This window comes from Mchenga conophoros, linkage group LG6, assembly GCF_057382185.1.
Source record: "Mchenga conophoros isolate Kocher_MC1m ecotype Shallow Benthic linkage group LG6, M_conophoros_male_GT1.1, whole genome shotgun sequence".
NCBI classification, from domain to species: Eukaryota; Metazoa; Chordata; class Actinopteri; order Cichliformes; family Cichlidae; genus Mchenga; species Mchenga conophoros.
The window spans coordinates 32,696,948-32,708,370 of record NC_140531.1 but is presented as its reverse complement, the minus strand read 5'-3'; the positions used below and the strand labels follow the sequence as shown (position 1 = coordinate 32,708,370).

Sequence of the window (11,423 nt, the reverse complement as noted above, 5' to 3'; positions counted from 1 at the left end):
TCCGTAAAAAAAACAGAAAATGTACTGGCAGAAAATTACCAGGACATTTTCTGTTTTTCTACGGAATATTTTTTTACAGTGTACTAAGTAAACTGAAATGCAGTTAGAAGCTAAATGAATTTCGGGCCTTTGGCCTGGCAGGCTTCTGGATTATATGTGTGTTGTAAGCGTGTTTGCTGTCTATCCTTCTATGCTCCAAGTCACCTACACAATAGATTGTGAAGACATAGCGCTCCACAAAGCTTAAAACCTTCTTTAATAGACTGAGCATCAACACTAAATGAGCACAAACATGCAATGTGTGTAAAATAATCATAGCTGCACCTGTAATAAAAAGGTTAAGGTGATGGCCATAGCTTTAATAAACATCTTTAATGCAATATCAAGGCTGTAGGATATATTATTAATCCAATGTTAATAATGCAGGTTATATTCTAGCAGTAAAATAATTTCTGTATCTCCACATTCCCTCTTTTGACATTTTGAAAGAAATCAGTGGCATTATGGACATCGGAACAACCGCTCCGGGGTCCACAGCCCTTATTATTACCTTTACCAACAATGCTCTGGCACACGGAATGAGACAAAAACCACAGGTGACCAGTATCCCTAAAAATGTAGCAATTGAAAGCATAACCGACATAGCCAAACCCTTCCATTGGCCAAACACGGATGACATCCAGCTCTCCAGCGGGTTGTCGATACCTGAGTCCTCATGCATGGTTTTAGACAGAGTTTTCAGGCCCTCCAGAGCTCGGGTTACCGAGCCATCTGGAGCAGTATTATTGGGGATAAAGGTGCAGCACATGTCTCCAAACATGGCACAGACGCCCCCTTTCTCCACCAACAACATGTCAAGGGCCATTCGATTTTGCACTCCCATCAACGAGGTCGGACCCAATTGTTCTGCGAACCCTTCCATGGCATCCCTAGTAAGGTTAGAGAGTCTCAGCACATTGTAATGTACATAGTTAATGCGATCAACATTCTTATTAGGCGTTACCCAGATGAATATACTTTCAAATCCTGAAGCTACTTGGTCTGCTAGTTTATACTCGTTCGGAACTCCCCTGGGCACCCCTATGGAGTCAATCCAGGTAGGAGAGTTCAGTCTGGGGTCGTACGCATGGGTACCCTGGGTCCCTCTTTTTTGCCAAAATGTGTCTTTTACGTTTGGCTGTTAAAGTACGTGTGGTGCGTTGTGGAATGGCTTTTACCTGGTTTCCAATGAGTATGAGTGGAGCTCCCAGCCGCACCATAGCACATGTCCCTTCACTTCCCAGAGGAACATGGACCAAAAGGGTTTTCTGCCCACAATAATAATATAACCCACTTCTTGCCCATGTTCCAATCACTGTGTTTGGGTCACTTACATTGTTTGTGGTTCTTCCCGTGAGTGTGACAGCACACCAGCTTGGGTCAATTTCTCCCAGTATATAGCATTGCTGGTAGATAGACTGTGCTCCCTTTTGTCATATAGACTGTATCCAGTATAGACGTTATCAGCTGTTTCCAGTCTTCATGCCTAGCTTTTAAGCTAAAATAACTGGTTGCTGGCTCTGTAGTTTCACGTTGCATGGAACTGCATGTTCCAGTTACCACAGTTCTTTCACACATTGGCATCAAACCACTGTGGGTATTTTCCAAAAGCTGAACTTTACTATTATTTGTCACTGACACAAGAACCACATCTTTATAAAGTACTTACTTGTAATGTTTTAAATTGGTTTTCAGTCATCGTTCTCCAAACTTTCTGAAGGTCTTTCTAAGTTTTTCTTTGGACATTGGTTACTTTTTCACTCATTTATAGTTCAGGCACAAACCTGACCATTTTTAAAGGAATACTTTTTGTTTTGTTTCTTTAGCCGCTTAACACAGGCCCACAGTATAAAATATAAACTTAATATTGTTGTGTACAACAGGGTATTGAATTAGGGTGTTATTAGGGTAGTTATTAGGATAGTATTAGGGACATATTAAGAAGAACAAAATATATATTATTGATCATTTTTGAGGATAAGTGCAAAAAGTCAAAATACTATTTTGAGGGGAAAAAAGGCCAAATATGGAGATTACAGCTGTTTCAAGGCAAACTGTCACGGCTGCTGTAGCCTCTACAAAATGCCATGTGTAGATGAGATAGTGAGATCATACTTCAGAATTGGTTTTAGTTACAAGGAAATTATTAGCATAGCAAAGACCTGACACGGGAACTGAAAGTTCCATCTGGCCCTTCAGTTGAGCCATTCTGTTCACTAGAAGCCTCAAAAATTTGACCTCAGTGGAAGGGTGAATGTCAAGAAGCTACGTTCAAGGAAAGGAAACAGGAAGAAAAGAATAGGGTATGCCAAATTTCACAAAAACCACAGTGAATGAGTCAAATAGAGCTATTAATCCAAATTTGAAATTTATGGCTGAAATCATCCACAATATGTATGGAAGAGATCTGGAAAACGTGGAGGGCCAAAATTAATTAAATATATACATCATGAAATAATTAACTAAGTGTGTTGTTAATGAATAAAAATCTGTAACAAGCAATTAATTAAATATCAGTAAATTTAATTTAAATATTTAATAAACTGTTTGTTTATTACAAATGCAAAATAATTAATTGCACATTTATTTAATAATGTGTTAATTTATTTCTTTTGGGCACTCGTGTCCCTCAATAGAAGAAAGATAATGCCAATTCTAGAAAAGCATAGCTGGAAAGAAAAACATATGATGACTCACTGTTAGTCGTGGACTGCTCTCCTCATAACCTGGAACTCAACATCCTTGAAGCAGTGGGATCATCTTGACAGAGAAAAGAGTATACCAGCATCCAAAAGAAGAGCTCAAGAAGGCTTGCCTGAGAGTTTAAACTGTATTGGAAAAGAAAAGAAAAGAAAAGAAAAGAAAAGAAAAGAAAAGAAAAGAAAAGAAAAGAAAAGAAAAGAAAATTCAGTCTTGTTAAGATTGTATGAACTCAAAATACTGTTAACATCTTTTTCTCCACTTGTTACTTCTACCACCATCTTGTAGAATTCGCCTATAGATTTCAGTTGAGGATTATTCTTACTTATGATATATTTGAAGGGGTCAATAAACCACGATAAAAAAAAAAAAACACGATGTGTTTTTCAAACAATGTAAAAATTACATTTAAAAAGTACTAAAGTAATCAGACTCAAAAAGTAAAATATGTCCAGATCAATGGCAAATATTTGTATTTTTTTTAACTGTGGGCTAAATTACTTAAAATACTTCGAATCTCAGTGTTTTTTTTTAAAGTGATAAGAAGTTTTATTTAGTCTACTTGTGATTTCTTCCCAATCCCCCATCACCTGCATTTTTGTAGGCGATAAGTCATACAGTAGTAGTGATGGAGAAATATCTTCCAGATTGCATCCATGCAATAACCACCGTCACACCGTGACACATATCTGATGTGCTGCCTCTAATTAGGACTTGCGGATTTTTCCCTCCCTGTTTTCCCTAATGTTCGATGAGCTGACAGGAAGAGAGAGGGAGAGAGTGAGAGATTTTATCAACTAGTTTCGCAAACCACGCATATCTTTAAGCTGACGGAGGCACTTCAGCGAGTCTGAACGAGCCCTGCAGACTGACACCAACATGAGTAAAACATTTCTCCACCTTGACAGCGAAGAAACACGTCACCACGCGCTCCAGGTAGCATATTAAATACTCCGGGAACTTTTGGATTAACTTTCACTTTCCCTGGAGATCTGCACATGAGTAGCCAAAGGGCGCTCCCAAGTTTCTGATGCCAGTAAGATCTACAACCGACCTACAATTCGCAGCTAATCGTCATGTTGGATACGTTTGCCCCGCAGAGCGCCGGTGTGCCCGTCTCCAGCGCGGACCTCCAGCTTAAACTGACGGAAAACAAGAGCGGCCTGGGGATGGAGAACGGCACTGGGAAGAAACTCATAGAGATAACTGGACCGGCTTTATCCAAAAGAAAACTTCTGGTCGGCTTAGACCTGCTCTGCCTCTTTCTTGGTAAGAAGGCCTAGCTAATTGGATTTGTCAGTGTTTAACATAACACTATATTGCTTATTGAGGGGTCTGCATTGCCTTGTACAAGGCCATGTATTCCGCAGCATAACATACTTCAACATTTAACCCTGTGTTATAAGCTGATACAGCCCTGTGTTCATTGTGTTACTGGACTTCCGTGCAGTTTTTTTTTTTCATTAATTACAACTACACTGGTGCCAGTGTGCATTAGTACAAACTACACTAACCGATATGCTGAATGGGTCTCTGTATTTTTTTAACTGTAGGCTACAACGTAAGAAACTTGTTTTCTCGTGAATGTTTTTATAGCTGAAATCTGCAGTCGATTCAGCAGTGAGTTGATAGACTTCAATCAGCTAATAACATTTTGTTGTCTCGAAAAGGGTTTGTGGATGTTTTTGCACAATTCTGTTAAATTCTTCCAAATAATTCAAGAAATATGGGTATTATCAAAGCGAGTCATTTGTTGTTTGTTTAAATCCATATGTTCTCCTACAGTCTCGAGTCATTGAGGAATTTGTTCATCAGCGACAAAATCCCGTGCACTTGTTATTGCTTTCAATAAGATCACGTCGCCCATATTAAGTGCTGTTCCACTTTGTTTTCATCCCTTCATCAAGAAATCAGTGGGTATTTGGGTACTTATAAACGTGATGATCTTAGAGTCTTCAAAAAAAAAGCAGCAAATATAAAAAGGTGAAAAAAGGAGGAAACCAGAAAAGTAAAAGAGACAGAAAGTTCGTTTTCGCCCCTTTCATCTACATGCCACCCCTCTTTTTCTGCTGCTCTTCAGCTCTTTGTGCCAGCTGGTTTGTGCATTGCCCAGGGAATTGTGCAGTTTCCATGACAACATACAGTTCTCAGGGTAGAGTCAGGCCAGGGGGAATTCAATAAATAATGTACGATCCATGACTATCACATGTGTGTGTACACATACATGATCACGACTCTACTTGTTGACCCAGCTCATAGTGGTATTGGTGGTGGGAGAGGGGTTATGTAATGCTGGCTGACTGGAGCAAGCTGGACAGAGAAGTAGCCTGTATTAACAACAGATTGGATCTGTGCAGAAGGGTGGAGGCCCTGCGAGAAGTCTCTGTTTCTCTCTTTCTTTGTCTGTTTTGATGTCTGTTCCCCACCCTTGTCTTTTCTGTGTGTGCGTGCAGGCATGCAAACAGGAGGCAGAGAAGGAGAGAGGACATGAGAGACAAACAGAGACAGTGTGAGGCTGGTTCTGGCTCGGGTCTATTGGCGCTTTTACGCTTTGTTTTGTTGGGAAGAGCTCAATTGGAGTCACAAACAACCCCCCCTTTCTCTCCTCATCAACAGAAATGCATACACTTAGACACAAATACACACATGCGCAGCCAAACTGGGTCTTTTACTGAGCGCTGCCTTGCTCCGCTCTTCCACTCTCAGTGGATTCAGCTTTTATTCAGTAAGGAAACTGGAGCTTTCGGCTGTTCTCTGAGTTTCTTTGGTCCCAGTGGAGGAGTGTTACGACCCCGACATTCCTAATGGTTGTTCTCCAAAGAAAAAGTTGGATTTCCTTTTTTCTGTAACCGTCTTACTTTCCCAAACTTTTTTCCTTTCTCAAAATCCCTATTCATCTGTCTTCTATGTAGCTTTAAATTTATGTTTTGATTATATTATTTTTGTCTATCATTAACAATGTCTCTTCTTGGTTAACCTGAGATGAGAACTTACTCCTCTTTTCTCCTCCCATGTATCACTTTCAAAGAATACTTTCACCCAGAGGGAAACTGGGGATTTAAAATACTTAATTTTGGTCTAATTCTATTTTTCTCCCTTTTCTTCCTCCCACTCAGCTTCCATCCCTTTATTTGCATGTGAGCTAAAGGCACTGAGTCCTTACAGAAGAGGCTTCATTTGTGGGGATCCCAGCATCACGTATCCTTACCTGCACAGAGAAGCCATACCAGATGAATTACTCATCACAGGTGGCATCATCATCACCGGCCTCACTGTGAGTATTCATCATCTTCATCATTCCTGTCGTATCAGTCACCCCATTGTCATTTATTGTACAACAACATGTAATCTTGCGATTCTCACGTTGCATCTGAATCTAGATCGCCCTCGGCGAGTGTTATCGGGTGCGTTTCCACGGTGTCAGCTCGAAGGCCTTTGTGAGGAACGTATACGTTTCGTGCCTGTACAAGGAGCTGGGGTGCTTCCTGTTTGGATGTTGTGTTGGCCAATCACTGACCAACATGGCCAAGCTCAGCGTGGGACGGCTGCGACCGCACTTCCTGTCAGTGTGCGGCATTACCTATGCATCACTCAACTGCACACCTGGGACCTACATTGAAACAGTGACTTGTCGCCAGCCTGACCACCAGTTAGAGGAGGAAGCCAGGTGTGTGTCTGCATTCATGAATTTGTGCTTTTAATGTCGTATTGAAATTTGCAATTCTAAATACTTCTCCACTTTTTCAGGAAGTCCTTTTTCTCGGGCCATGCTTCTTTTGCAATGTTCACAATGCTCTACTTAGCTGTGAGTATCTCTATTTATTAGTCCCTTTTTCAAAAATGTTTCTCTTCCTCTATCTCTCTCTCTTTTTCTCTCCCACACACCACACATTCATGCTGGCAAAGAAAATTGACTGTCTCTCCAATTTCCAATTACCATCACTCTGTAAAATGCTGAGAGAGAATGAATGAAACAGGGACTCATCCCCAGTCCAGTTAGCATCAAAGAGCGAGAGAATAAGAGATGAGGGAATGGAGGGAGATACGGCACAAACAGAGACTGCTTTGTTCTGCTTTGGGAGGAGTGTGACCTCGTCTCACTGTGCTGCTCTATTGTACAAGAGTGTGTGTGTGTGTGTGTGTGTGTGTGTGTGTGTGCGTGTGCGTGTGCGTGTGTGTGTGTGTGAATATGTGTACTCATTTTTATGCAGACGTAAATGGTGCATCAGCAGAAATTCAAGTATTTTTACAGCTAACAAGCTCAGCGTAAAGAAAATATAACATGATTGTTCATGATTGATCTTAAATGTTCTATAGTGTCCTATAGAACTTTACATATTTATATTACATGCAAAGAGAGCGTATTTCACTATTAACCTTTGGTGGGAAGATTTGGACCTGGCTTAGACAAAGTCTGAGTCAACAAACTGTAAAGTTTTCAGCTTACAACAGCATTTTAAGGAGGGTTTACCCGCTTTAAAGTGAAACAGATGCACAGGAATCACTTTTACTGCTGTTGCTGCTGTTATATAAAACAGTGTTTCACAGCTTTCAGTGACTAAAGCACAGAGGGGTCATTGCGACATCTATTATTTCAGGAGCACACATCTGGATCTTTAGCTACCCGACTTTGTTCTCTCACAGTGTCACTAGCACCACTTTATTTTAAGAGGGAAATTATTATTCATAATTTTTTTTTAAAAAAATCTTTTTTAAACTTATGAACTCACTGCCTAATTCATAAGTGGAACTGAAGGCACAGTTGTGCACTTTCAGTCTTTTCTTTGTCCTGACTTTGTCTTCTTTTGACTTTCTATGGTACCTTTTTTGGTGGGAGTGGGGGGTTGATAATTTAATGTGATTTTCATGCATCTCTCTGAGCAAATGAACACTAGGGTGCCAAAAGTGGAAGCCACTTTGTTAGATGACAATGAGAGCCGACTCACAACAGTCTCTCGTCACAATATCGGGTGTTTTATGATGTGAGTGGCGCGTTGGCTGTGACACACCTGTGACAGTAGATCAGGAATAATTTCAGAATAATTTTTGCTGCTCGTGTGTCCATAAAACAACACTTAACTGTTAATTTACCATTAAACAATAACAAGATTATTTGCCTCCTGTTGTATTGAAAGTTATTGTGAAAGCTTTAACAGTGCACTGGTGAAAAAGAGGGGAGATGGATAAAAAGTCAAGTTAAAATGGTTATAAAGTGCCTTAAGAGAGTAATTCCCAGCCATGTTCCCAAGAAGGGCCACAAGTATCACCGGTGGTATTTCTTTAGTATCTAAGTTTTCAGCTAACAGAGCTCAACTAAATCAAAAAAATGAAATAACCATTAAATTAAAGAACTGCACCCATACAAGTCTGAACAGTAAACTTAAGTAAGACTAAGCAGTAGAGAAAAAGATGAATGCATAAATGATTAAAGCTGGTGAGGAAACCTACACAGAAGTACATCATTAGCTCGTTGACACTGTTAACTAATAGTAAACCAAATGCTGCCTAAGCATAACGGATAAACACTTTAAATAGCTAGTTAATCTTATGAATAAAATTATTACTCATTATTTAGCTAAAATATGGCTAACAGTTAAATTGTTCATCAAGAGTTCAAACACAAATGCTAGCAAAATATTATAGATAAAATGTTGAACTTGGTCACCAAGACTCAAGAAAGTAATGCATACAAAGGTAGTAGTTGATGAATGCTTACATTATAAATATATATATTTATGAATATCTATGAATAGTCTTTTGCCATGTTTCTGCCATTTCGGGATTTCTTTCTAATATTGCAGGGTCTTTACCCTTTATGTACGATATAAAGCACTTTGAGGTATTGTGGACTGGAGCTATATAAATAAAACTCAATTGAATTGAATTAACTATCCATAACTGATAAGTCCAGAAACAGGTGTTGAGTACTCTCAAAGATGCTTCAGATTCTATAACCGCCTATAACCTTCATATGCAATGTTTAATCATTTGTAGTATCAAAATTAAATATATTTGTCATTACCACACCACTCACATTTATGAAACCTCTCTCACAAAAAAACAAAAACATATCTTAACCCATCTCAGAAACCACTTATCCAATCACCATCCACCATAGCTCTTACCTTCTGGTGGAAGCTGTAATTCCCTGACCGTCAACACAAAGAGAGAACTTTTGTTCCCCCTCCCCACTGTAATCCGTAGCTTTAGCCACAATTATCTCTTCACTTGTAAACGTCTTGTATCTGTAATGTATTGCTCAGCGCATTTAATATTGTTTTTGTTTCTGTAATATAGTTTTACCTGCAGGCACGGCTGACGTGGCGTGGAGCTCGGCTGCTGAGACCCATGCTGCAGTTTTTCTTGATTATGCTGGCAATCTACACAGGCCTGACCCGTATCTCAGACTACAGGCACCACCCGTCTGATGTATTAACAGGCTACATACAGGGAGCTCTCACTGCCTACTGGGTGGTCAGTATAACTTGCCTGCTTGTCTTTGTGCATCAATGCGTGTCCACATGTCAAAGTCTGCTTAATCCTCAAGTTGGGCATGTGTTTATATTTCTCCCAGGCCTTCCACATCTCGGCTATGTTTAAAAGCTCCAGTTCAGATCTCTCTCCGACCGAGACCCCTGACAGCCCCCTGTCACCCCACCATACTGTTTGCTAAACCTCATTCCCACTTACCGCTGCATCTGCCTGCATCCACCTGCATCCACCTGCTGCCTGAAGACTGATTTGGACAGACAAGAGATCTGAAGAATGCAAGACCATTTCCTGTGAAATCAAACTACAAACCTCAGTATTTTGACAGAGTGAGGGGAGAAAAGGAAAGCAGACCTTATGAAATACTGTCAAAGCAAGCAGTCAACATTTTGTCCTTGAAACTGACATTAGCTTCACATGTAACACTTACCTGTGAGATGAGACTACAAACAAGACTGAACGCAGAATCACTATCACTCCACATATCACTTGTAAATATATAGTTTTTTTTTACAATTCAAAAACTGTAAAAGCACTTTTTTATGTCCATGATAGTGTTAATAATTAGCACTCTACAATGACTTAGTATGTAGCATGTAAAATATTTCATACAAAAGTTAATTATTTTGTGTAGTTTATTTATCCACCCACTGAATGTTGTTGAAGGAAAGCACAAATAGCAAAAAAGCAATTCATTTAAAAGGTTTGCATCGGGTGTTTTCATTGGATGCATCCGTCCATCTCTGTGTTATGTAAGTGAGAGGACTCCTAACAGGATCTTTGTTTATGGAAGAGGATGGATGCCACTAGTTCTCAGACATTATGAAGTTATGCATGCTTGTAGATAACAGATCATTAAAAATAAAAGTTTTTTTTTAGTTGTTTAAATTTCATTGTAATGTATGTAATTAAAGGGTTTGACCACTTGGGGGCACTACTGCAAGCGTGTAAAACAGCTTTCACATGTTTACATAAGCAGACAGAGAACATGTCATCTCTCATTTGGACTAAAGCGTCTCTGTCCACCTGAGAATTCCAACATTTTTTCTCTTTTCGCTTTGATTTGGTCTCCCCAGACTCCACGGGTAAGTTTCTAATTTTTCAGAAAGTCACTAACTTTGTCTTCCTGCTGTTTGGTGCTGGCCATGTGGCACGGGGTAGATTTATCAAAGCTTGCCTAAAACAGCAGCCTGCTGCGACTGAAACAAGATTAAAGAGAACCCGGATCAAAACAGTAGAGTTATTAGCTGTAAAAATCAAAACAATGAGCCAAAGATGTTCAATTAGCACTGTGCAAATGAGCTGGAAAGTGGGCGATAATTCTCTGCTGTTTTGTCATAACAAGCAACACTTTACATTACACTGTGTCATTTGATCTGTTTCGGGGCTAATCCAGAAATATTGATTAGTGGAGCTTTAAGCAGATAGCACAAGAAAGCAAACAGCATCATTCACATTTATTATATGGACTGCTTTTTTTGTCTATATGTTTTTGTGATGAACCCATGCAACTGCAGTTCATTTAGTATTGAATTCATTTCATCACACTTCTCTTCTTATATTCGTCATCTTTGGGAGAATCCAAAACCTTATTTAGGGAAATGTAAAAGTGTTATCAACTTTTCTTTAAAATATCAAAATTAAAAGCAATCACTGTGCCGCTAAATAGTTCCTGACAGAATGACATTGCACTATTATTAATGCATGGATGTGTCCAAAGCATTTAAATTTTGCAACGGGATTGACTTTGAGCTCATTCTCATTACTGTCTATTTTGGGGAAATCTCTCTTATCATTCGAATTTGTTGCTTTGCATGTAATATCTTAATTAGATGTAAGATCGATGCATTAAGGTTCAATATTTCCCTATAAAATAACATATTAATTTAAAACACCAATGGCAGTCACCTTAGACTACATTGCTTCTTAGACACGAACATTTCTCACTCTCCTCACATCACATACCAAGCACACCCTCCCAACTTGTTGGTCTATTAAAGCTGCAGAATTTTCCATCTCTCCCTCTGATCTGTCAATGAGGTGGCTGCACTGAATTGCTTCCTGCTGTGTCGACCTCTCCACTGCCTCAGCATTCACCTGTAGACTCCAGGGGGCATGTTTACTCATCATTCCCCAATTCCTATATGTACCATATCTGCTGGGTTAGATGAGCTCAGAGTCTAGACTACAAACTC

At 39.5% G+C, this 11,423-nt stretch overlaps 1 protein-coding gene across 1 annotated transcript; it reads left to right on the top strand.

Annotated features, from left to right (window-relative positions):
• Positions 1–3,481: 3,481 nt before the first annotated feature.
• LOC146572991 (phospholipid phosphatase 3-like) lies at positions 3,482–10,116 on the top strand. The gene is made up of 7 exons (XM_085277495.1): positions 3,482–3,675; positions 3,840–4,008; positions 5,856–6,013; positions 6,120–6,406; positions 6,487–6,544; positions 9,037–9,213; positions 9,314–10,116. Exons 1-7 carry the CDS (start codon positions 3,619–3,621, stop codon positions 9,410–9,412), a joined length of 1,005 nt encoding a protein of 334 aa, XP_085133621.1. The 5' UTR covers positions 3,482–3,618; the 3' UTR covers positions 9,413–10,116.
• The last annotated feature ends 1,307 nt before the right edge of the window (positions 10,117–11,423 follow it).

Excerpts from the sequence above, each read along its gene's own strand:
- LOC146572991 (XM_085277495.1), top strand. The coding sequence starts at position 3,619 with ATGAGTAAAACATTTCTCCACCTTGACAGCGAAGAAACACGTCACCAC. Across the intron at positions 6,014-6,119 it reads TCATCATCACCGGCCTCACT|ATCGCCCTCGGCGAGTGTTA; the intron begins GTGAGTATTCAT and ends ATCTGAATCTAG. Across the intron at positions 6,545-9,036 it reads TCACAATGCTCTACTTAGCT|TTTTACCTGCAGGCACGGCT; the intron begins GTGAGTATCTCT and ends TCTGTAATATAG.